The following is a 27835-nucleotide window of genomic DNA, read 5'->3' on the forward strand; positions in this document are numbered from 1 at the left end:
TTTGTAGTGTAGTTTAGGCCTTTTTAGTGAAGGATCAATCATATAATTTGTAAAACTGTGAACACAAACACATAAACAAACCTTTTACATTTAGCATATGTCTATATACAACATACATGTGTACATAGCTATATAAACCATTATAGAAGTCTGCTATGTAGCCTATTTAACATCCAAACCAACAAATACTGAGAGTAATTAGCTTTCAACAATGGCCACAAATATCTTACTAAAGCAATCTTAAACTGAAAATACACAATTAATGTGTCACAATATTCTATTAATATAAACTTACAGGTTTAGGCCTTCAAAGTCTTCAAAGTCGAAAAGAAAGCTTAAAGCCTGCAGTGCAGTGCTGTTTGTTTGACATCTGCTCTGAACTGCTCTCTGAACACACCCACACAAACCTACGGCAAGACAGGAGGGTCAAAATAGAACACAAACTGCAAAACTGATTTCCACCTCAAGGTGTCTTAGAAAATAACATTGTGGGGCATAACAATGCGTATTCCTTAAAATAAAAAATTAAAAACAGCAAGCTCTAAGCAAGAATTAAGGCTGGGGAAAAGTAGTTACTTTTGTTGAGTTCTGGACAAAATAAAATCCAAACTTGCGTTATTTTTATTAAAAAAAACTTCTTTTTAAACACATATTAGTTTTTAATGTACTGAAAACATATGTAGTAAAACCAGCTCTTATATCAGAAAAAACACTTCAATTCCAAGCTTCAATTATTAACATATTTGGAAATTGGAGTGCTATTTGATGGAAATGTCATATACACACTGAGGGAGCAAGTGTCACAGCATACAACCCAATGGTGGTCCTCTATTGTGTCCTCTACTTTAGCAGCACCTTGCCTCCGAAGCATTTCTGCATCGATCTCCTCTTGTGTAATGCTGAACTGTCCACCACAGCGGCAGCTATAAGAATAACCACCCTCCTCTGAAAAAGCACAAAGTCGCCATACAAAATATCGTTAAGAACTGAAGAATTAACATGATTAAAATACCAAAAATGTTGGTACTTGTTGGTGAATGTTCATGTTGTAATAAATGTTCATTCTTGAATAATAAAATGTATTAAAAAAAGGTTATTCAATATTTAACAGTCAGCTGATAATGATTGTTTCTGAGTCCCATTTGCAAGTGTTTTTGTTAACCTACATGCAGTTGCAATTCCAAGACATTAGATGGCAGTAGTGTTTAGGCTAGGTTTTACAGAGCTTCACAGTTAGCCTGACACATTGAAAGTGACGGGCTGTTACCACACCATCTGTAAATAAAGCCACCAAAGCTGAAGGTAAGTTTCTATTTTTTTAAATTTCCAAAAAAGTATTACAGCAAGTATGCAATCTTTTCGATTTGACCTTTGTGTGTTGCTTTGGGCAGGAAGTAGTCTTTGCCATGAAGTTTAACGTGCCAGTCTTGTCTTATGTTTAGTCCTACAAAGTGTACATACTGTAAGGCTTTAGATTTTGATATTGTATTAATTACACACCAACTGTTTAGTTGTAATGCACATTTCAATTGTAGTTTTCAATACCAAATTAGGTGGTGCTGAAATCACCAAGTAAAATTGCTAATGCTAATCAGTAGGGTATTAGAAAGGAATAGTCAACTAAATTGTTTTGCGGGCCACATTTACAGAGAGCTAAGGAACAAGGGGCCGGACTTCGGAGAACCAGCGTCCTATAGTAGACATTTGATTTTAATCTATTTATTATGTAAGAGTTACAGGAGCGCTCTGTTGTTTTCAAGGACCAATATGCAATAAAATTAATCAAAGATCATTTTTATGACAGCAAGCACTCTAGTGTTTTTTTTTTTTAAATGTGCTGCAAAACACAATTATATATTTTTTTGTACCTATCTTGTGGGCCACCAATGCAATAGCCCATATTATGGAAAGAAAGAGGACCTAAAAACATATACAGGTAGTTTAGGGGAAGGAAAAGCCATAGCTTGAAATAACCTTTGGTCATTAACATGTGACTTTCCCGGTGAAATACAAAAGTGGAAAAAGACAATTACCTCTTAAGACAGTCTTTGGTACAAAGTGTATACAATATAGGTATTTCACTTTTAATTTTAGCATTTTTAAAGTGTGAAAGATCAACTTGAGGTATGATTGGATGTAGATACTCATTTTGGGATATACCATAGCACAGGGGTGCCCACACTTTTTCTGCAGGCGAGCTACTTTTCAATTGACCAACTCGAGGGGATCTACCTCATTTATATATATCATTTATATTTATTTATTTATGAAAGAGACATTTTTGTAAACAAGTTAAATGTGTTTAATGATAATACAAGCATGTGTAACACATATAGATGTCTTTCTTTCACAAAGACAAGAATATAAGTTGGTGTATTACCTGATTCTGATGACTTGCATTGATTGGAATCAGACAGTAATGATGATAACGCCCACATTTTCAAATGGAGGAAAAAAAAAGTTGTCCTTTCTGTACAATACCACATGAAAGTGGTTGGTTTTTGGCATCTAATTCATCCAGCTTCCATACACTTTACAAGAAAAACATTGGCGGCAAATTCCGTAGCTTGCTTGATTGACATTCACGGCACCCGAGGGTCTTGTGAGATGACGCTGGCTGCTGCCAGTTCATTATTATGAAAAAATGACAGAGAGGAAGGCGAGAAACACTTTTTATTTCAACAGACTTTCGCGCCGTCCCTTCCGTCAAAACTCTAAAGGCCGACTGCACATTTCCTATCTTCACAATAAAAGCCCCGCTTCATGCTGCCTGCGCTAACAAAATAAGAGTCTCGGAAAGCTGGCGTGCACAAGTGATGTGCACGCCAGCTTTCTGAGGGATCGCTTGTGCACGCCAGTTTTCCGAGACTCTGTATTTAGTTAGCGCAGGCAGCATGAGGCAGGGCTTTTATTGTGAAGATAGGAAATGTGCAGTCGGCCTTTAGAGTTTTGACGGAAGGTACGGCGCGAGAGTCTGTTGAAATAAAAAGTGTTTCTCGCCTTCCTCTCGGTCATATTTTCATAATAATGATCTTGCAGCAGCCAGCGTCATCTCACAAGACCCTCCGGTACCGTGAATGTCATTTAAGTGACGTCTTGGTGAAGATTGATGATCACTAATTTTTAGGTCTATTTTTTTTTAAAAGCCTGGCTGGAGATCGACTGACACACCCTCCGCGGTCGACTGGTAGCTCGCGATCGACGTAATGGGCACCCCTGGTATAGCATATAGTCACACCCCTATAAAACAAAATTTCTAATAAGGTCCCACCCAAGTAGAGGTAGCATATAGTGCAGTGGTACAGTTCAATGTGTAACTAATTGTAGAAGATTCAGCAAAAAGAGACCAAAACCCATGATGGTTTAATGTGTAGTTACCTTGATTCCAGGTCATGTCATCCATCGAGACTGTAGAGTCAACAAGCCAATCCTGTTTCAGTTCCTGAGCTGCAGAGGGAATACATTTTATGGCATAAGTAGAAGAACATTAAACAAGGCAATACACAACATTTCCTGGGAATGTTATGCTGCGTTTCACTGTATGTGCAAGTGTAAAAGGTAATTTTCACCAAAAAATGAGTACTTTGAAATAATTCATTTCATTCATGGTCATCTTGGGTCCGTAAGCAAACTTGGGCTTTACATTACTGAAGAAAAAAAGATGACTGGTAAGATTCTTTGTTGAGGTTTATTATTACTGTTACTGCATTAGAACTCTGTGAGTCAATAACCAAACGCATGTACAAAGTTTAAGGTGGCGCAGCATATTGTCATCACATGGCCGCCCTTTAAACCAACGTGGAATGGGCAAGGAGTCTTACCACGGATCTCCAAACTACTAAGGAACAGATCTGTTTCCATTAAAGTCAATGAGTCAACTTCTGTTGGACAGACTGCAAAGGGCACCGTACGCCACATGCATGAAGAGCTATTTTGGCAACACAACGGAACATAATGGATCAATTCAGCAAAAATAAGCTTGTGTGGAAAAGAAGTCATGCAGACACAAAACAAAATGTCCATTTTGTTTTTAAAACAAAATACAAGGTGTGCAAGGTGTATTGTCATTTACACCTTAAAACATAGACCTGGGCATTATTCCCAACAAATGTAATCTAAAAAAATTTGATTTGTGATTTTTTTTCCCACTTTTTAAAGAAACCACAAAATACTGAGGTAATAAAATTTAAGTTTTGCTTTTATTTGATCAAGAAATAGTAGATTTAAAGGAGACAAGCAGTGCCACAACCTACAGTTTTTAAATAAAATGTTATAAAGTTGTCTTCTTAGAACAGATAAAAATGCCCCTTTGTACAGAATAATAATGTTTAAAAACGTCATACATTTGCAAAAAGCAAACAAATTGTCCACTCCCATGTTTATAGTATTGAAAACTTCAAAATAATTTATGTAGAGTATACTTAAAAGGGAATTGCACTTTTTTGTGAATCGTGTCTATTGTTCGCACTACACCACACTCTATAGTAATTACAACTTGTGTTGACATCCACAGGAACCACATGGGTTAGCCTACTCTATACAGTACTTACAACCGTATTATTGTTCACTTCACAACCACAGATGGTTAATGCATTTTATTATGTAGACATTACTTTGGTTCATTCACACAATATTTTGGCATTTTTGCTTTGATGGCTCTGACATGAGCCTCCCTGGCAAATTTTTGAGCAGCTCTCATTTTCTATTTTGTTTCTGCTTACGTAGATTCTGCCTTGGATTTATAGCCAATTGATGTCTCTTCGACTCCCTCTCCACTTCTACAAACGCCATTCCCATTTGAGTTGGGAAATTGAGTTAGATGTAAATATAAACGGAATACAATGATTTGCAAATCATTTTCAACCCATATTCAGTTGAATATGCTACAAAGACAACATATTTGATGTTCAAACTGATAAATATTTTTTGGGGCAAATAATCAATAAATTTAAAATTTGATGCCAGCAACACGTGACAAAGAATTTGGGAAAGGGGGCAATAAATACTGATAAAGTTGAAGAATGCTCATCAAACACTTATTTGGAACATCCCACAGGTGTGCAGGCTAATTGGGAACAGGTGGGTGCCATGATTGGGTATAAAAACAGCTTCCCAAAAAATGCTCAGTCTTTCACAAGGATGGGGCGAGGTACACCCCTTTGTCCACAACTGCGTGAGCAAATAGTCAAACAGTTGAAGAACAACGTTTCTCAAAGTGCAATTGCAAGAAATTTAGGGATTTCAACATCTACGGTCCATAATATCATCAAAAGGTTCACAGAATCTGGAGAAATCCCTCCACGTGAGTGGCATGGCCAGAAACCAACACTGAATGACCTTGACATTCGATCCCTCAGACGGCACTGTATCAAAAACCGACATCAATCTTTGAAGGATATCACCTCATGGGCTCAGGAAAACTCCAGAAAACCACTGTCACTAAATACAGTTTGTCGCTACATCTGTAAGTGCAAGTTAAAGCTCAACTATGCAAAGCGAAAGCCATTTATCAACAACATCCAAAAACACCGCCGGCTTCTCTGGGCCCGAGACCACATAAGATGGACTGATGCAAAGTGGAAAAGTGTTCTGTGGTCTGACGAGTCCACATTTCAAATTGTTTTTGGAAACATTCCAAAGGGGAAGCGAACCACCCAGACTCTTATCGATGCAAAGTTCAAAAGCCAGCATCTGTGATGGTATGGGGGTGCATTAGTGCCCAAGGCATGGGTAACTTACACATCTGTGAAGGCACCATTAATGCTGAAAGGTACATACAGGTTTTGGAACAACATATGCTGCCGTCTAAGCGCCAAATTTTTCATGGACGCCCCTGCTTATTTCAGCAAGCCACATTCAGCACGTGTTACAACAGCGTGGCTTCGTAAAAAAGAGTGCAGGTACTTTCCTGGCCCGCCTGCAGTCCAGACCTATCTCCCATGGAAAATGTATGGCGCATTATGAAGCATAAAATACAACAGCAGAGACCCCGGACTGTTAAACAACTGAAGCTCTCCATAAAACAAGAATGGGAAAGAATTGTACTTTTAAAGCTTCAACAATTAGTTTCCTCAGTTCCCAAACGTTTATTGAGTGTTGTGAAAAGAAAAGGTGATGTAACACAGTGGTGAACATGCCCTTTCCCAACTCCTTTGGCACATGTTGTAGCAATGAAATTCTAAGTTAAATATCATGGCAAAAAAAAAAAATAAACTTCTTTTTTTTTTGCTAATATTTTTTTTTTGCTAATATTTTGGGGAGTTTGAACATCAAATATATTGTCTTTGTAGTGCATTCAATTGAATATGGGTTGAAAAGGATTTGCAAATCATTGTATTCAATTTATATTTACATCTAACACAATTTCCCAACTCATATGGAAACTGGGTTTGTAATTGCTCCAAATGCAAAAATCCTAAAGAGTACAAACAATGTTTATCCTATTAGCTAAGTTATTTTATCTGAATAGCCATCTGTGATTTAAAGCAGTGGTCCCCAACCACCGTGGCCCGATTGGTACCGGGCCGCAGAAGAATTTTTTATTTAAAAAAAAAATATATATATATATATTTATTTTTTTTATTAAATCAACATAAAAAACACAATATACACTTACAATTAGTGCACCAACCACAAAAACCTCCCTTTTTCATGACCAAAAACGTCCCTTTTTCATGACAAATTATTAAGCATTGACTGGTCCGCGGATACAAAAAGGTTGGGGACCATTGATTTAAAGCATGAAATAACAAATATATTACAGTGATGATGTTTACGTTTCAAAATGATTCAACTATTCAATGTCAAAATAGAAACAGTAGAAATAATGAACAAAATGTCAGCTACTGTCTTGTTCTAGAACAGGTGTGTCCAAAGTGCGGCCCCAGGGCTGTTTGTGGCCCCCAGCTAATTTGTTAATGGCCCTCGGCCCATTCTAAAAAATACTATAATAAAAATTTAAAACATAAAAGAGTGTAATAAAAGAGTAAACAGTGACATGTAACAAGAAAAAGTTGCAATGTTGACACTAATAACACAAAGCTGCCATGCGGACCTGCTGAAGGCTCCAATTACTTCACTAGAACAATTTCACTTTCAAATATTTTGGGGGGATAATATTGGATATTTTGTGCAAAACAAAGTTTTCTTTCACAAAAAGGGCATCAAACAAACAAAAAATTATGAAAAAATGATAAAATCTTATAATCAAGAGATCTACAGACTTTAGCGTTAAAAGTAAAAAAATAAATAAATATACATTTGGCTTATTTTCAACACTTATTTTTTTTTTTATTGTTATGAATTATTGACCTTTTTAGGGTTCCAATTACTTCACGTCAAATATTCCACTTTGAAATGTTTTGGGGGAAAATGTTGAATAGTTTGTGTGTTTGCCATACAAATAAGGGTTTTGACATAAAGGCCATGAACATAAAAAACTAAATTTAAAAAAATGTTATAACGACAGACGGACCTGAAGTTGATCTCGAGATTCAAGCGTTAAATGAAAAAAATAATAATTTATGACTAACATTTTTATGACTGAGACCCTTCCGGAGACCTGGGACCAAACTTGAGGAAAGCCAAGAAGGTAAAAAAAACAACAACTATTGTATTGCTTTTAAAAAAGAAAATTATCAAAATGGCCCTTTGATTTTTCAGCCTGCGGCCCTCAGTGGAAAAAGTTCTAGAACATCCATGAAAATTAAATGTAGCATTTAGACAGGCTGTACTGTAGCAAAAGTCGTCACGTCTGCCACAATAGTGTGTGTTTTTAAATGTGTATTCCACGTCGTCCATGTCGAAAGCAGTCTTGATTTGGGCTTACATGGTAAACAACCAAAATGAATGTATAGGGCATTGTTTTATCCAGACGCATACATTTGTTTAAATGTGGCAAAGTAGACGCAGTGTGGGTTTCCTGGACGTCATAGACATTGCTAGAAGAAAAATCCAAGGAAGAGAATCCCTCTGCCATCTTCCACCAGTTTTTTTAATATGTAAATCGCCCGCTTGAATATTCTCTCTCCTCTCCTCTCCTCTCCTCTCCTCTCCTCTCCTCTCCTCTCCTCTCCTCTCCTCTCCTCTCCTCTGTCTCTCTCGTGGTCATTTGGGATGTGTGCGTCTGTTGTGATCTCCCTTCCTGGTTCGATGACCCGCCCTATCTTGCCTCTGATTGGCCTCTCCGTAATGTTTTGCCCTCATTTTAACCAATCGTGACTCATCATAGTAACCCAACCAACCAATCGTGGATTTTCTTGTACGTAAACCAACCAATCAACATTGATTTTTCCCATATGTTTTCCCCCTGTCCCTGGAGTTGCTTCGCTACGTAGCTTTGATTTTTAAGTTCATAATTTTTAATGGAAAAACCGTAGTTTTACCACTGCAGTTTTAATCCGGAATGGATTATCAAAAACCGAACTCATTACGCGAAAACCATAGTTGTTGGAAGGTATGGCAAAGAGACTGATCAAGATTTTAACACACATTGTAGGTCGGAAAAAACAAAGAAAAACTTAAATATTTGTTTACATTTTTACAGAGATAAAAAAAAGACAGATTTCCGACTATGAGAGAAAAATCACATGCCTGATAATTAGTCATTTGTAAGTGCCTGAGGTCTCACATGGCATAAGGTTAATATCTGTATTCCATCCATCCATTTTCTACCGCTTATTCCCTTTTGGGGTCGAGGGGGCACTGGCGCCTATCTCAGGTACAATCAGGCGGAAGGCGGAGTACACCCTGGACAAGTCGCCACCTCCACTGTAGTTAACTTCGTAATGAACTGTTTTGCTAAAATGTGGACATGTTTTTGAATTATACATTTTTGTATATTTGCATGTGAAAATCACAGCTTTGCATTGAATGTAATAATTAAAAAAACAAAACAACCAAAGCGAGATCAACCTTTTTGAACTGAAATACAAAAGGTAAATGCGGAGGCATAAGAGGAAATTCTACCATGGACTCCATGGGTTTAAATCTACAGTGCATCCAGAAAGTGTTCGCACCGCTTAACTTTTTCCACATTTTGTTATGTTACAGCCTTATTCCAAAATTAAATAAATTCATTTTTATCCTCAAAAATCTAGACACAATACCCCACCATGAAACTGTGAAAAAGTGTTTTAGGAGCATTTTGCAAATTTGATTAAAAAAAACAACTAAGAAATTCACATGTACATAAACAAGTATTACGGGTGCACTTTAAATATACAAACCACATACAGTATGATGAAAAGGTAGGCAATTGTGATGGAGTAGATTCATAAAATCCTAGAAATAGATATATTTCAAAATGTGAAATATTCAACATCACTAAAGTGATGTTGAATATTTTCAAACTAGCTTTTCAAACTATCTGATCGACCACACTTTTAAACTCGTTAAGAGTAGAAGTACAAAAATATAGATGCACATATTTGGTATCTAGTTGGTACATGAATTAAGCGTTAAGACATGAAAGATCCATCAATCTTCTTCCGCTTATCCGAGGTCAGGTCGCGGGGGAAGCAGCCTAAGCAGGGAAGCCCAGACTTCCCTCTCCCCAGCCACTTCGTCTAGCTCTTCCCGGGGGATCCTGAGGTGTTCCCAGGCCAGCCGGGAGACATAGTCTTCCCAACGTGTCCTGGGTCTTCCCCGTGGCCTCCTACCGGTTAGACGTGCCCTAAAAACTTCCCTCGGGAGGCGTTTGGGTGGCATCCTGACCATATACCCGAACCACCTCATCTGGCTCCTCTCAATGTGGGGGAGCAGCAGCTTTACTTTGAGTTCCTCTCGGATGACAGAGCTTCTCACCCTATCTCTAAGGGAGAGCCCCGCCACACGGCGGAGGAAACTCATTTCGGCCGCTTGTACCCGTGATCTTATCCTTTCGGTCATGACCCAAAGCTCATGACCATAGGTGAGAATGGGAACGTAGATCGACCGGTAAATTGAGAGCTTTGCCTTCCGGCTCAGCTCCTCCTTCACCACAACGGATCGGTACAATGTCCGCATTACTGAAGACGCCACACCGATCTGCCTGTCGATCTCACGATCCACTCTTCCCTCACTCGTGAACAAGACTCCTAGGTACTTAAACTCCTCCACATGGGGCTGGATCTCCTCTCCAACCCGGAGATGGCACTCCACCCTTTTCCGGGAGAGAACCATGGACTCGGACTTGGAGGTGCCAATTGTCATTCCGGTCGCTTCACACTCTGCTGCGAACTGATCCAGTGAGAGCAATGAGGACCACATCATCTGCAAAAAGCAGAGACCTAATCCCACGGCCACCAAACCGGAACCCCTCAACGCCTTGACCGCGCAGAGAAATTATGTCCATATAAGTTATGAACAGAATCAGTGACGAAGGGCAGCTTTGGCGGAGTCCAACCCTCACTGGAAAAGTGTCCGACTTACTGCCAGCAATGCGGACCAAGCTCTGACACTGATCGTAGAGGGAGTGGACCGCCACAATAAGACAGTCGATACCCCATACTCTCTGAGCACTCCCCACAGGAGTTCCCGAGGGACACGGTCGAATGCCTTCTCCAAGTCCACAAAACACATGTAGACTGGTTGGGCAAACTCCCATGCACCCTCAAGAACCCTGCAGAGAGTATAGAGCTGGTCAACAGTTCCACGACCAGGACGAAAACCACACTGTTCCTCCTGAATCAGAGGTTCGACTATCCGGCGTAGCCTCCTCTCCAGTACACCTAAATAAACCTTACCGGGGAGGCGGAGGAGTGTGATCCCACAATAGTTGGAACATACCCTCCGGTCCCCCTTCTTAAAGAGAGGGACCACCACCCCGGTCTGCCAATCCAGAGGTACCGCCCCCAATGTCCACGCGATGCTGCATAGTCTTGTCAACCAAGACAGCTCCACAGCATCCAGAGCCTTAAGGAACTCCGGGTGGATCTCATCCACCCCCGGGGCCTTGCCACCGAGGAGCTTTTTAACTACCTCAGCAACCTCAGCCCCAGAATTAGGAAAGCCCACTACAGATTCCCCAGGCGCTGCTTCTTCATAGGAAGACGTGTTGGTGGGATTGAGGAGATCTTCGAAGTATTCCTTCCACTTATCCACAACATCCGCAGTTGAGGTCAGCAGATCACCATCCGCACCATACACGGTGTTGACAGTGTACTGCTCCCCCTTCCTGAGGCTGCGGATGGTGGTCCAGAATCGCTTGGAAGCCGTCCGGAAGTCGTTTTTCCTCCACGACCGCTGAAGCTGCACACCGCTTGGCCCGTCGGTACCTGTCCACTGCCTCCGGAGTCCTATGAGCCAAAAGAATTCGATAGGACTCCTTCTTCAGCTTGACGGCATCCCTCACCGCTGGTGTCCACCAAGGGGTTCTAAGATTACCGCCCCGACAGGCACCAACTTCCTTCCAGCCACAGCTCCAATCGGCCGCCTCGACAATAGAGGTGCGGAACATGGTCCACTCGGACTCATTATCCAGCACATCCCTCTTGACATGTTGAAAGTTCTTCCGGAGGTGGGAATTGAAACTCTCTCTGATAGAATTTTGCCAGACGTTCCCAGCAGACCCTCACAATGCGTTTGGGCCTGCCAGGTCGGTCCGGCATCCTCCCCCACCATCGCAGCCAACTCACCACCAGGTGCTGATCGGTAAAAAGCTCCGCCCCTTTCTTCACCCGAGTGTCCAAAACATGAGGCCGCAAATCCGATGACACAACTACAAAGTCGATCATGGAACTGCGGCCTAGGGTGTCCTGGTGCCAAGTGCACATATGGACACCCTTATGTTTGAACATGGTGTTTGTTATGGACAAACTGTGACGAGCACAAAAGTCCAATAACAAAACACCACTCGGGTTTAGATCCGGGCGGCCATTCTTCCCAATCACGCCTCTCCAGGTTTCACTGTCGTTGCCATCATGAGCGTTGAAGTCTCCCAGCAGAACAAGGGAATCACCCGGGGGAGCACTTTCCAGTAATCCCTCGAGTGTACCCAAAAAGGGTGGGTACTCTGAACTGCTGTTTGGTGCGTAAGCACAAACAGGATTCGTTCCCCCACCCGAAGGCGAAGGGGGGCTACCCTTTCGTCCACTGGGTTGAACTCCAAAGTGTAGGGTTTGAGCCGGGGGGGAACAAGAATTTCCACCCCAGCCCGTCGCCTCTCACTGCCAGCAATGCCAGAGTGAAAGAGAGTCCAGCCCCTCTCAAGAGAAGTGGTTCCAGAGCCCTTGCTGTTAGTCGAAGTGAGTCCGACTACATTCAGCCGGAATTTCTCTACTTCGCGCACTAGCTCAGGCTCCTTTCCCCCCCAGCTATGGGTGGTGAGCCCATTGGAGGGGGGACCCACGTTACCTCTTCGGGCTGTGCCCGGCCGGGCCCCATGGGAACAGGCCCGCCCACAAGGCGCTCGCCATCGTGCCCCACCTCTGGGCCTGGCTCCAGAGGGTGGCCCCGGTGACCTGCGTCCGGGCGAGGGAAATCTGAGTCGTTTGTTTGTGCTCATCGTGGAGGTCTTCGAGCTGCTCTTTGTCTGGTCCCTCACCTAGGAACAGTTTGCCTTGGGAGACCCTACCAGGGAGCTTAAAGCCCCCGGACAACATAGCTCCTAGGATCATTGGGACATGCAAACTCCTCTACCACCGTAAGGTGGCAGCTCAGAGAGAAGACTTGAAAGATAATGTAGTTAAACGTGCATAGGTAAGTAAACATTTGATAGATGTTAACAAGTGCTTTGTGAATGTTGTCGTAAGTGTTACTTTTTGGGTTGTTTAGCAATTTGTTTCAAACATAATATATCCTGGTGCAAGCCAAATATTTTGCTGTCATTTATAATTCACTGTCTGCTGTTGCGTTAATGGTGTGAAATTCATGTTTTGTCTCAATCTTTACATAGATTTAGCTACTACCCTATTAGGAACAATATTTGGTGATATTCAGAAACAGTGTTTAAATAACATTCAGTATGAATAGGCTTTTACAGTTTATTTCAAATCATACAGACATTGACAAAGTGGTCACCACAACCCAATGCTTTGTTAAATTGGCTCCTCTTGACAAGAGCAACAGGTTGAACACCAACCTTTCTTTGTGTTTTTTTGTTTAACATTTGTACTGCTTTTATGATGGACTATCTTAAGAACTCTGAAATAGTGTTTAATAAACTCAATTTTGGAACTATTTCATGGTATTTTCAGTCAGCTTTAAATTGACTTCTTGCCAGGAAAACGCTTATTTGCCCTACATGTGCTTCAGTCCGAAGTGTCAGCAACCCAACAATGGGACATAGGTGTCCCACTTTTCTTTTTCTTTTTTTTTTAACATGCTGTGCAGTTCAACACCACTCCGAAATTAAATTGAAAATAATAAGAAAATATATCATACTAGTAAGGTTAATCAATCGTAAAGTACTACTGAATTAATTTTTTTTTTTTATAAGGCATATTTTATGAGAAACGGTACCTGAAAAAACTGAAAAAAGAGGAAAAAAGACAATCTGACATATTTCCATATCCATAGACACATGAGCAAATCTGCATATAAACCCCTGCTGGTCAATGAAATACATTTTTGTAAATGAATGAAAGGTGAACAAATGTTCGCACTTGGCTTTAACAGTTCGGTTGTGAAGAAAAAGTCATTAATTATCATGTTCACTTTGACAGTGATAATGACTTTGAACCATTAATAATTAGTGTTAAACTTTGCTCAGGTTTTAATTAGTGTTAATACCGTGTGAAGGATAGTTGCTGCTTTACTAATTAATCAAAAGCTGAACAAGGACGATAACAAAGAGGGTAGCATAAAGAGTAGAAATAACACCATCCATCCATCCATCCATTTTCTACCGCTTATTCCCTTTCGGGGTCGCGGGGGGCGCTGAGATTGTAATTCATAAAACACAATATCAAACAAGTATTAAACTCCTTGCCAATGTAGAATAAGTGCTTTAGAAAAAAAAAAACATTTTGTCAGAAGAAAATTATTTTTAAGAAAAGCTGACTGAAATTTAGTTTATTGGGATACTTGTCACGACCAGTTGCCACCTTCACCATGAGTTCTGTCTTGTCTATGTATTTTTGGTAAAAATTTCAGCCTTTTACGCTACGTTTTAAAAGATTTCAAATACACAAAGAGCCTGACCAATAAAAGTTTGCGTGTATTATTCATTGTAGATATACAAACATATACAGAAATTTGGGGGGCCATAAACCATTACTATTTTCGGAGATTTTAAACACTGCCCCTTATAAACCGGAGTGGCTAATTTAAGATTTTTTTCCCCTAATGCCCATAATGCTTTGTGCTCATAACCTTTGCATCAAACCCAAGCAGAGGACCGAAATGGTGTTGCTCAAAAAGGTTCATTATGACTTCTTATTCATATACTTTTCATATGTTCTTGTAATCTGACAATAATTTTGGATTCCATCTAATATATCGAAAGTATTGTCTGATTACAAGAAAATGAGAAAAGTACTGAAATGGTGTTTTATTGTTTGTGCTGTTGCGCCATCTTTGTACGAGTCTGCTCACTGCAGGTTTTGCGGGTTGAAAATGTGCTTCCTGTTGTGATGCCGTAAACCAGAAATAAGCGTCCATAGCGTTTTTGTTCGAAAGGATTCTTCCTTTATCACCCCAAGCAATGTTTGTAACTTTTACAATTTAACTGAAACAATTCTTACTTATTAAACCGCCCCATGTGTGATGTCTACAAGGAGTGTTTTAATGCATATTTGTCCATGCTATCGTAATGTAATGAAGCTAGCGTGTGTGCGTACATTATATATATATATATATATATATATATATATATATGTTTGTGTGTGCGTATATATAATATGTATATATATATGTGTGTGTGTTTGTGTATATATATATATATATATATACACAAACACACACACATATATATACATATTTATATATACGTACATATATATATATGTACATATATATATATGTGTGTGTGTTTGTATATATATACATATATATATATGTATATATATATATATATATATATATATATATATATATATATATATATATATATATATATATATATATATATATATATATATATATATATATATATATATATAACACACACATATACAGTGGGGCAAAAAAGTATTTAGTCAGCCACTGATTGTGCAAGTTCTCCCACTTAAAATGATGACAGAGGTCTGTAATGTTCATCATAGGTACACTTCAACTGTGAGAGACAGAATGTGAAAAAAAAATCCAGGAATTCACATTGTACGAATTTTAAATAATTTATTTGTAAATTATATATATATATTTATATACATATATACATTATTAAACATATATACAGATATATGGATATATATATATATATTCCGCCCGATTATAGCTGAGATAGGAGCCAGCGCCCCCCGCGACCCCAAAAGGGAATAAGCGGTAGGAAATGGATGGATGGATGGATATATACCGTATTTTCCGCGCTATAAGCCGCACCTAAAAACCAAAAATTTTCTCAAAAGGTGACAGTGCGGCTTATAACCCGGTGCGCCTTATATATGTATTAATATAAATATTTATTTTCATAGAGTTTAGGTTTCGCAACTATGGTAAACAGCCGCCATCTTTTTTCCCCGTAGAAGAGGAAGCACTTCTTCTTCTACGGTAAGCAACCGCCAAGGTAAGCGCCTGCCCACCTGGAAAGAGGAAGCGCTTCTTCTTGTACGGTACGCAACCGCCAAGGTAAGCACCTGCCCCCGTAGAAGAAGAAGCGCGCGGCTAATCCGATTCATTTCATTTGTGTGTTTCTGTAAAGACGACAACAAAATGGCTCCTACTAAAAGACACGCGTACAACGCAGAATTCAAACTCAAGGCAATAAGTCACGCAGAAGAACACGGAAATAGAGCAGCAGTGAGAGAATTGAACATAAATGAATCAATGGTGCTGAGGTGGAGGAAGCAACAAGATGACCTGCGCCAAGTAAAGGTCATCACTATTCCAATGAAAGCAACAGCGCTAGCAAGCCAACTTCACTTAGATGATTTTAAAAGGTGGTGCTTCTTGGTGTTTCCGGTTCATGAAAAGACGCAATCTCTCAATCCGCACACGGACTACTATTTCACAGCAACTGCCAAAAGACTTTCAAGAAAAGCTGGCTACTTTCCACGCATATTGTAAAAACAAGATAGCTGAAAAAAGATCCGGCCAGGAAGGCAGGATTCATGGAACTGCCGGACAACAACAGCGACACTGACTCTGATGACTTCGACGAGACGGCGCCTGCCATTTTGGATGCCGTATTCGCCCAATTTTTAAATTCAGACACCGAAGAAGAAGAATTCGAAGGATTTATGGATGAGGAATAATTTCTGAAGGTGAGCTTTAAATGTTTCTTTTGTGTGCTGTGACATTAACGTTCGAGCAAAGTTGAGTTATTGATGTTGCTATTGCTCTGCAATATTTTGTGTGTTACTATTGTTGTGATTGCACATTCGCACACTGGTTTGTATTATTAAAGTTTGACTGACCTATCTGACTGTTTTTTTGACATTCCCTTTAGCGCAGCGTGGGCGCGGCTTATGACCCGGTGCGGCTTATAGGTTTACAAAGTTTTTAAATATGCCATTCATTGATTAGCCGGGCGCTTCTTCTTCTACGGGGGCGGGTGCTTACCTTGGCGATTGCGTACCGTAGAAGAAGAAGCGCTTCCTCTTTCCAGGTGGGCGGGCGCTTACCTTGGCGGTTGCTTACCGTAGAAGAAGAAGCGCTTCCTCTTCTACGGGGAAAAAAGATGGCGGCTGTTTACCATAGTTGTGAAACCTAAACTCTATGAAAATAAATATTTATATTAATACATATATAAGGCGCACCAGGTTATAAACCGCACTGTCACCTTATGAGAAAATTTTTGGTTTTTAGGTGCGGCTTATAGCGCGGAAAATACGGTACATTTAATTCAGTGTGGGTAGCACTGAGAGCAGGTGGGTAAAGTGTCTTGCCCAAAGACACAGCGGCAGTGACTTGGAACCCTCAAGTTGCTGGCATCCATCCATCCATTTCCTACCGCTTATTCCCTTTTGGGGTCGCTGGCGCCTATCTCAGCTACAATTGGGCGTAAGGCATATATATATATATATATATATATATGTATACAGTTGTGATCAAAATTATTCAACACCCACACAATTTTGGTGTTTTAGCAAGTTGGACATTTATTCCGTATTTTGTTTATAGTCATATTAAATAAAAATGTGTCAAATAGACAAATGCAACTTAAATTGTAACACTGAATTTTACAAAATACCAAAAAAGGACATTTTTCTTAATATCTCGTTGACAAAATTATTCAACCACCTAGTTTTTTTTTTGTTTTTGTTTTTTCCAAGATGGCGCTGCTGTAGTGGCTGCTTTTGGCAGGAGCTCTGTGCTCTTGTATCATCCTTTTGTGTTTCCCTCTTGTTTTCGTGTGTTATTATACTTTTTTGCCTTTTGGTCCGGGACCCTTTGGGACTGCGTAACAAGGGGTGGCACTTCCGTGACCTCTGTGGTGCTTTTTTGTGGACCTCTGGATCTGCCTCCCGGGAGCCTTTTGGCCATGGAGACCAGCTGCTGGGTGTCTGCCCCACCGGAGTCGGTTTAGAGGGACTGGAGGAGATGCGGATGAGGGGACAGGGCAGCGGAGCTAGCACTCGGCGCTGGGACGGAGAGGCTTCGCGGTGTCTTGGCTGGGTGAGCAGGTGTCGGACACCTCAGTCACCTCGGACGTATCCTCGCTCATCCATGCGGACTGGACACTGGCCGAGAGTGGAGTCGGCTGTCTTGGTTGCTTTGTTGGGTCTGCTCCTGTCTCTGGCCATGCTCCCTCCACCCCAGCGGACGATGGCGTGGAACACCGCAGAGGCCACCACAGTGGATATGTTTCTTTTACTTTTTATTCATAGCTGTATGTAGAAGTGTCTGGTTGTATCTGCTGCTTTAATGTCTTTAATGTCCAATGTGTTCTTTGATGTTTTATGTTTCCCTCTTACACACATGTAAGAGGGATGTGTACTATGGCTATGAGTTGTTGTTTTCCCTTGGCCTCAGTCTGCACCCCCTCTCCAGGGCCCAGGCTAAGACCGATTTTTATTTTATTTTATTTTAATCTTCTCTTTTTTTCTCCCATTCCCCACCCTTTGTTTACCTGTATTTCATCTTTTTTGTAAGGGGCGCTGGAAGCCGGCAGACCCGTCAGCGATCCTGTTCTGTCTCCCTGTAATGTTTTGTCTGATCTTGAATGGGATTGTGCTGAAAATTAAAATTTTCCTGAAGGAACTCTCCTGACGGAATAAATAAAGTACTATCTAATCTAATCTAATCTAGTTACATGCATCTTTAGTACTTAGTAGAACACCCTTTGGCAGTACTTATATCCTTCAAACGTGTTACATAACCGGACACAAGCTTCTTGCAACGACCTACAGGTATTTTAGCCCATTCCTCTTGGGCAAAGGCCTCCAGTTCATTCATATTCTTGGGCTTGCGTGCTGCAACTCCCTTCTTCAAGTCCCACCACAGGTTTTCTATAGCATTTAGGTCTGGCGACTGTGAAGGCCACTCCAGAGTCTTCCAGCCCTTCTTCTGCAACCACTCTGATGTTGATTTGGAGGTATGCTTGGGATCGTTGTCCTGTTGGAAGGTCCAACGTCTCCCAAGCCTCAGCTTCGTCACTGACTTCATGACATTTGCAGCTAATATATCCTGGTAGGAAATATAATTCATAATGCCTTGAACGCGCTGGAGATTCCCGGTACCTGAGGCAGAGAAACAGCCCCAGAGCATGATTGACCCCCCACCATGCTTAACAGTAGGCAAGGTGTTCTTCTCTTTGTAAGCTTCATTTTTTCTCCTCCAGACATAATGTTGATTCATAGGACCAAAGAGCTCCAGTTTTGTCTCATCACTCCATAGAACAGTTTCACAAAACCTTTGGGGTTTGTCCAGATAATTTTTTGGCATACTGGAGTCTATTTTCCTTGTGCCTGGTAGTCAGAAGTGGGGTGCGCCTGGGAGTTCTGGCATGGAGGCCTTCATCTCGTAGTGCGCGCCTTATTGTCTGGGACAAAACCTGGGTTCCCTCCTCTGCAATGTCCTGTTGTAGTTCCTCAGCTGTTACCTGGGGGTTTTTCACCACTGTACGCTTCAAATACCGGACAGCAGTTGCACACAGCATACTCTTTCTACCACGCCCAGGTAGTGTTTCCACTGTGCCTTTAGCTTTAAACTTGCGAATTATGCTCCCAACTGTGTCTCTTGGAATGTGTAATGTCTTTGCTATTTTCTTATATCCATATCCTTTCTTATGAAGAGAAATTACCTCCTCTCTTGACTTCTTTGATCACTCCCTGGACTTCACCATGTTGCAAATACACCATTGACCATCTACAAGAAGCTGAGCGTCACAGTCTTTTTCAATCAGTTTAATTGTTGCTCGTTATGGTTCTAATCACACCTACAGGTGTTTTCAACACTTGATTGAAAAGACCTTATTCAAATTCTGTTCTTAAGAGTTATGATCTTCAAGGGGTTGAATAATTTTGTCAATAAGATATTAAGAGAAATGACACTGCTTGGTATGTTACAAAATATAATGTTGTAATTCAAGTTGCATTTGTCTATTTAATGCATCTTTATTTGATATGACTATAAACAAAAATACGGAATAAATGTCCAACTTGCTAAAACACCAAAATTGTGTGGGGGTTGAATAATTTTGATCACAACTGTATATGTATATACACACACACACACATATATATATATGTATATATATATATATATATATACACATACATATATGTGTGTGTATATATATATATATATATATATATATATATATATATATATATATATATACATATATTTACACATATACAGGTGCTGTTCATATTATTAGAATATCAGGAAAAAGTTGATTTATTTCAGTAATTATATACAGAACGTGAAACTTACATATTATAAGAATTCATTACACACGTAGTGATATATTTGAAATGTTTATTTCTTAAAATTTGGATGATTAGTACTGACAATTACTGAAAATCCCAAATTCAGTATCTCAGAAAATTAGAATATTAGTTACGACTAGTACCAAAAAATATTTTTTAGAAATGTGGGCCAACTGAAAAGTATGAACATGGAAAGTTTCAGCATGTACGGCAATCAATACTTAGTTGCAGCTCCTTTTGCCTGAGTTGCTGCAGCAATACGGCGTGGCATAAAGTCGACCAGTCTGTTGCACTCCTCAGGTGTTATGAGAGCCCAGCTTGCTTTAATAGTGGCCTTCAGCTCTTCAGCATTGTTGGGTCTGGCATCTCGCATCTTCCACTTCACAATACCCCATAGGTTTTCTATGAGTTTGCAGGCCAATCAAGAACAGGGATACCATGGTCCTTAAACCAGGTACTGGTAGATTTGGCAGTGTGCAGGTGCCAAGTCATGTTGGAAAATGAAATCTTCACCTCCATAAAATTGGTCCGCGGCAGGCAGCATAAAGTGTTCTAAAACTTCCTGGTAGACTGCTGCATTGACCCTAGACCTCAGGAAACACAGTGGACCAACACCAGCAGATGACATGGCACCCCAGACCATTACCGATTGTGAAAATTTGACACTGGACTTCAGGCAACGTGGATTCTGTGCCTCTCCCGTCTACCTCCAGACTCTAGGACCTTGATTTCCAAAGGAGATACAAAATTTACTTTAATCTGAAAACATTACTTTGGACCACTCAGCAGCAGTCCAGTCCTTTTTGTCTTGAGCCCAGGCGAGACGTTTTTGACGTTGTCTCTTATTCAAGAGTGGCTTTACACAAGGAATGCGACAGCTGAAGCTGATATCTTGCATACGTCGGTGCGTGGTGGTTCTTGAAGCACTGACTCCAGCTGCAGTCCCCTCTTTGTGGATCTCCCCCACATTTTTGAATCGGTTTTGTTTGACAATCCTCTCCAGGGCGCGGTTATCCCTCTTGCTTGTACACTTTTTTCTACCACATCTTTGTCTTCCCTTCACCTCTCTATTAATGTGCTTGGACACAGAGCTTTGGGAACATCCAACCTCTTTGGCAATTACCTTTTGTGTCTTGCCCTCCTTCTTAAAAGTATCAATGGTCATCTGTTGGACAAGTCAGCAGTCTTCCCCATGATTGTGTGTCATATAGAATCAAAACGAGAGACCATTTAAAGGCTTTTCCAGGTGTTTTGAGTTAGTTAGCTAATTAGAGTGTGGCACCAGGTGTCTTCAATATCTGACCTTTTCACCATATTCTAATTTTCTGAGATGTTCAATTTAGGGTTTTCATTGGTTGTCAGCTATAATCATCTCCTTTTTGGCAAAAAACACTTGAAATGTATCAGTCTGTTTGGAATGAATGTATACATTCTACAAGTTTGACTTTCTAAATGGAATTAATGAAATAAATCAACTTTTTCATGATATTCTAATATGACCAGCACCTGTATATACATACATATATATATATATATATATATATATATATATATATATATATATATACATACATATATACATATATATATACACATACATACATACATACATACATATATATATATATACACATATATATCTACTGTGTATATATATATATATATATATATATATATACACATACATATATACATATATATATATATATATATATATATCTATATATATCTATATATATATATACACACATATATATATATATATATACATATATATATATATATGTATATATATACACACATATATATATATATATATATATATGTGTATATATATATATATGTGTGTGTATATATATATATATATGTGTGTATATACATACATATATATATATATATGTATGTATGTGTATATATATATATATATATATATATATATATATATACTGTATATATACTGTATATATATATATATATATGCAAGTAAAACTCTACTATGCAAATGGAAAGCCATATATCAACAACACTCAGAAACACCGTTGGCTTCGCTGGGCCCGAGCTTATCTAAGATGGACTGATACAAAGTGGAAAAGTGTTCTTTGGACTGACGAGTCCACATTTCAAATTGTTTTTGGAAACTGTGGACCTTGTGTCCTCCAGAACAAAGAGGAAAAGAAGTTCAAAAGCCAGCATCAGTGATGGTATGCAGGTGTATTAGTGCCCAAAGCATGGGTAATATACACATCTGTGAAGGCACCATTAATGCTGAAATGTACATACCGGTTTTGGAGCAACACATGTTTCCATCCAAGCAACGTTATCATGGACGTTCCTGCTTATTTCAGCAAGACGATCCCTAGCCACAGGTTACAACAACGTGGCTTAATAGTAACAGAGTCCGGGTACTAGACTGGCCTGACTGAAGTCCAGACCTGTCTTCCATTGAAAATTTGTGGTGCAATATGAAGCCTAAAATACCACAACGGAGACCCCGGACTATTGAACAACTTAAGCTGTAAATCAAGCATGAATGGGAAAGAATTCCACCTGAAAAGCTTAAAAAACTGGCCTCTTACTGAGTATTGTTAAAAGGAAAGGCCATTTAACACAGTGGTATAAAATGCCCCTGTGCCAACTTCTTTGCAATGTGTTGCTGCCATTAAATTCTAAGTTAATGATTATTAGCAAAAGAAAATTAAATGTCTCAGTTCGAACAGTAAATACATTGTCTTTGCAGTCTATTCAATTGAATATAATTAGAAAAGGATTTGCAAATCATTATATTCTCTTTTTATCTACGAGTCACACAACGTTCCAACTTCACTGGTTTCGGGTTTTGTAGATTGTCACTGAAGGCATCAAAACTGTGACGTAGAGTTATGTACAAAAAAGGTGAAATAACCGAAAGCATATTTTAGATTCTGGCTTCTTCAAAATAGCTACCCTTTGCTCCGATTACTGCTTTGCACACTCTTGGCATTTTCTCGATGATGAGCTTCAAGAGTTGGTCACCTGAAATGGTTTTCACTTCACAAGTTTCATAGTTTTGATGCCTTCAGTGACAATCTGCACTGTAAATAGTCATGAAAATAAAGAAAAAGCATTGAATGAGAAGGCTGTGTCCAAACTTTTGGCCTGTACTGTATACATGTATACATACATATATATTATACTCTTTTCAAATTGTGCATTTTATAATATAAAATAAGGACTTCTGTCCAACCAATTCTTATGGGGAAATCTGTTTCACTATACGAAGATTTTCGGTTGGCAAACCATGTTCAAGAACCAATTAAGTTTGTAGATTGAGGTTTCACTGTATACGCACGCACACACAATTTAATTAAATATACATTCTTCCATCCATTCAGGTACTCAAAGTGCTTTGATACTATTTCCACATTCACCCATTCCTACACACTGATGGCAGGAGCTGCCATGCAAAGCCCTAACCCCGTCCCTCCCAAGGTTGGTTAGGACACAACGGTCGTGACTAAGATGGCGGAACTGCCAGGTTGCTGGCACGGCTGCTCTACCACCCGATTAAAGCCGTCTGCAAACTACTGAGATGGCTTCTAGATCTGGACAGCAGAGGGTGTAAATAATGTTATCGTTTGTCCTCCATGCACCCAGTGTGTAGATGCACTGCCCTACTCCTCGCCTGCTACCAAAGCCTATGATTTGCTCAAAGGAGCGCAGGCTGCGGCCTGTTAACTAAACAACTATGTCTAGGATGAGCAAGTGTAGCCTTGAGTCTGTGACGACAATCGCGCAGCTGTCCCGAAACCTGTTATTGCTCACCAACAAGAGTTGAAGTTTGTTTGTTTGTTTTGTGGATGCTGGATCTGGCATTGGTTAGAAAGATGCTCGGAATTGGTGGACTGTGTGGTTTTTATGCTTTCCTTGCTAGCAGGCCTGTTCTGCAAAACCTCTTTTGATATAATTGCTTGCACAGGCGTCATCGTCTCTCCATTCCGAGGACAAGCGACTGCGAGCCCATAGCTCTAGCAATGCCGTCTGGGTTGCGTTAAGACTGATGAAACTTGCCTGTAATTTTCAATGAGACACATAAATCCAACTCACTGCAATTCGATTAGGGAAGATGAACCACTGAGACCGTTCACACAATCACATTCATACAGTATCACACGTACAAGACAGATTAAAATGAGAGCCAGTTGCCGCAGTTTGTGCACGTCGCCATCTTAACGAAAAAAATAAATAAAACTATTTGAACAATAATGGCCAATGAAAGGAACAATTGCAGATAGTTACTTTGATACCTCTTCTCCGTTGGTCATAGTGACTCCTGGTGCTGTCATCACTCAAAGTTCTCCAGGCTGCATCAATTTCAAAAAACATCTTCAGACCAGACTTGGCTTCTGACTCTCCAAGACGATCTGGGTGGCACTGTTCGAACAACGAGAACACACAAGTCAAAAATGGTTAATATGCTTAAAAAATAATTACAAATATGCAAGTATACACAGTATATGAATGAATAATTGGACTTAAGTCCTTTTATAATGTGTTACATGTGTTTACAGCGATAAGAGAACAAAGGCGTCCTCAAAGTACTGTAGCATCCTCACCAGGGGTAAATGTCTCTCCACAGAGCAACTTCTAAATCACTTATCCGTGCCTCCATTGCTGTAAATAAACTTTGTTTCTTACATGTATTATTATCACTGGAGGACAAAAAATAACATTACACACTGTAGGAGGGTACGAAAAATCATAGCTAAACCCTATGCGAGAGTTCTTGAATATAAACAAGGGTGGACGGATCAGTACTAATATCGGCAGTTGATACCAAGTATAGTGTAGGTATATACTCAGAACTAAAGTGACTATTTCGATAGTTTTTTTGATCACTATATATATATATATATGTATATTCTTTTAGTTGTTTACAAACTCAAGAAGTAAGAGCCAATCGTATATTTAGCTTTTTTTTGTAATTTTGCAGTATTGACTTCATTAAGATTTTCTTTATGTAATAAAAGGTAATAAGGAAATAATTAAAAATATCAATTGATATTGTCGGGTACTCCGGCTTCCTCCCACTTCCAAAGACATGCACTTGGGGATAGGTTGATTGGCAACACTAAATTGGCCCTAGTGTGTGAATGTGAGTGTGAATGTTGTCTGTCTATCTGTGTTGGCCCTGCGATGAGGTGGCGACTTGTCCAGGGTGTACCCCGCCTTCCGCCCGATTGTAGATGAGATAGGCGCCAGCGCCCCCCGCGACCCCAAAAGGGAATAAGCGGTAGGAAATGGATGGATGGATTACAAATGTGAACAAAAATTTAAAAATGTATTTATCCTGAAACTTTTGAAGTATTAACATTAGTGTGGCCAATTTTGGAATCAAAACTACTTTTTCTAAAACAGATTACCCAAATGTGTAGTATCACCCAAACACTAATGTAAAGTACCCAAACAGCATAAGAATAAGTGCTTAAAATTAATGTAGAAGCGAACATACAAAACAGCCAAATTAGGAGCCTTTGTTTTATTAAATAGTTATATTATAGTTTATACGCCAAATAATGGATTGTGATATATGTCGTTATTGCAGCAAGCACAATATGTATAGCGCCATCCCTTGTTTACACAAAAGCTAAGCTATCTGTTTTTGTTTTGCTTTTTGTTCTTCCACTGTACCAAAAAGTACCTAAACTAGTTTTAAAAAAAATTCAAAAATCAATATCATATTTATCTTTGTGAGAGCAATGGAAAGAGAGAGGTGTTGTGTTACCTGCAAGGCCAGCTTCTTATATCTGTGCCTGAGCTCCTGAAGTGAATCTGAAGGACAAGCTCCCAGAACAGCATAATGATCCTTCTCCTCAGACACATCTTAAATTAAAACATAGAAAACATATGTTTACATACAATTTTGGAAAGTATTCGTCAGTTATTGTCAGAGGTGGGTAGAGTAGCCAGAAATTGTACTCAAGTAAGAGTACTGTTACTTTAGAGATGTATTACTCAAGTAAAAGTAAGGAGTAGTCAACCAAATATTTACTTGAGTAAAAGTAAAAAGTATGTTGTGAAAAAACTACTCAAGTACTGAGTAACTGATGACTAACCTGATTACGGCAACAAATATTGCACAAAAACATAAAAATAGAAATGAGCAAATTCAGAGCCAGGAATATCTCTTAAGCAACTAAAACAATAATAAATATTAAATAATAGTACAATAAAATAAAATAAAAAAATGGCACATTGAGCCACAATAACTTAACAGCACCATAGGCTCAGTAGGCATTCATTGATTTGATTGATTGATTGATTAAAACTTATGTTAGTAGATTGCACAGTACAGTACATATTCCGTACAATTGACCACTAAATGGTAACACCCCAATAAGTTTTTCAACGTTAATCAATTACTTAATAAATGACCAAGTCGAGGTGATCTACCTCATATATACATACACACATATCATATACATACACACACATATCATACATACACACACAAATCATTTATACACACACATATCATATATATATATATATATATATATATATATATATATATATATATCCATCCATCCATTTTCTACCGCTTATTCCCTTTCGGGGTCGCGGGGGGCGCTGGCGCCTATCTCAGCTACAATCGGGCGGAAGGCAGGGTACACCCTGGACAAGTCGCCACCTCATCGCAGGGCCAACACAGATAGACAGACAACATTCACACTCACATATATACATACATTTATATATACAGTATATAATTTATATTTATTTATTTTGCCGTTTTTGTTAACATGTTGAAGGTGTTTTAATGAATATACATGCATGTTTAACATATAGATTCCTATCTTTAATGAAGACAAGAATATAAGTTGGTGTATTACCTGATTCTGATGACTTGCCAACGGAGGAGAAAACAAGTTCCTCTTTTCTGTCTAATACCACATGAAAGTTGTTGGTTTTTGGCATCTTATTTGTCCAGCTTCCATATTTGTTTTTATACACTTTACAAGAAATACATTGGCGGCAAACACCGTAGCTTGCTAGCTTGTATGCTCTGGCTTTCGGAGACTCTTATTTTGTTAACGCAGGCGCGATGGAGCGGCGCTTTTATTGTGAAGACAGGAACTGTGCGATCAGTCTTTAGGCTTTTGACGGGAGGTACGGTTGAAATAAAAAGTGTCTTTTTCCCCTTACACTTTTGATTGAAACTTGTATTATTAGATTGCACAGTACAGTACATATTCCGTACAATTGACCACTAAATGGTAACACCCCAATAATTTTGTCAACATGTTTAAGTCGGGTTTTACGTATCACGGTCATGTGACCGTCTGGCTCTGTTTGATTGGTCCAACGTCACCAGTGACTGCATGTGATTGGTGAAACGCAAGCATGCGTAGATTCTACTTTGAAGCTCTGTCATAACCAAAACAAACATTAATAGATTGATAAAAAAAAAAGTAGCGAGTAGCGAGCTGAATGTAGATAAATGGAACGGAGCAAAAGTAGCGTTTCTTCTCTATAAATATACTCGAGTAAAAGTATGTTGCAAAAAAACTACTCGTAGAAGTACAATTTATCCCAAAAGTTACTCAAGTAAATGTAAAGGAGTAAATGTAGCGCGTTACTACCCACCTCTGGTTATTGTGTTAAACACGGTACATTTAACACTGGCTGTAAAGCAACGCTCAATATCGGCTACTATATTGCCGAATTATAAAATAATGCATATACACACGTCAATTAGCTAAACAGCAAATACATATTATTTAAAATAACAAATAATAATTGATCAGACCTGAGAAAAGCAAGTTGCCGTCAGCCATGAAGCATCGAAGATATTAATCCCTCACTGGTGAGCCAAGTGTTCGCTGTTGTTAACAGTCCGGTGAGGG

General features: G+C 39.4%; 1 protein-coding gene across 2 annotated transcripts; it reads right to left on the reverse strand.

Moving 5' to 3' along the window:
* On the reverse strand, positions 1-27835 carry LOC133562894 (dnaJ homolog subfamily C member 24-like). Of its 2 annotated transcripts, none has more exons than XM_061916710.1 (5): positions 27739-27835; positions 25714-25811; positions 24236-24362; positions 3379-3447; positions 1-945 (listed from the first exon to the last, which is right to left on the reverse strand). In XM_061916710.1, the coding sequence occupies exons 1-5, from the start codon at positions 27764-27766 to the stop codon at positions 728-730; spliced, it is 540 nt and encodes a 179-aa protein (XP_061772694.1). In that variant the 5' UTR covers positions 27767-27835; the 3' UTR covers positions 1-727. The 2 variants fall into 2 exon arrangements, with proteins under 2 accessions (XP_061772694.1, XP_061772693.1); XM_061916709.1 differs by lacking the exon at positions 27739-27835 and adding an exon at positions 26822-27016.

Source organism: Nerophis ophidion, linkage group LG12 (assembly GCF_033978795.1).
Source record: "Nerophis ophidion isolate RoL-2023_Sa linkage group LG12, RoL_Noph_v1.0, whole genome shotgun sequence".
Taxonomy (NCBI): Eukaryota; Metazoa; Chordata; class Actinopteri; order Syngnathiformes; family Syngnathidae; genus Nerophis; species Nerophis ophidion.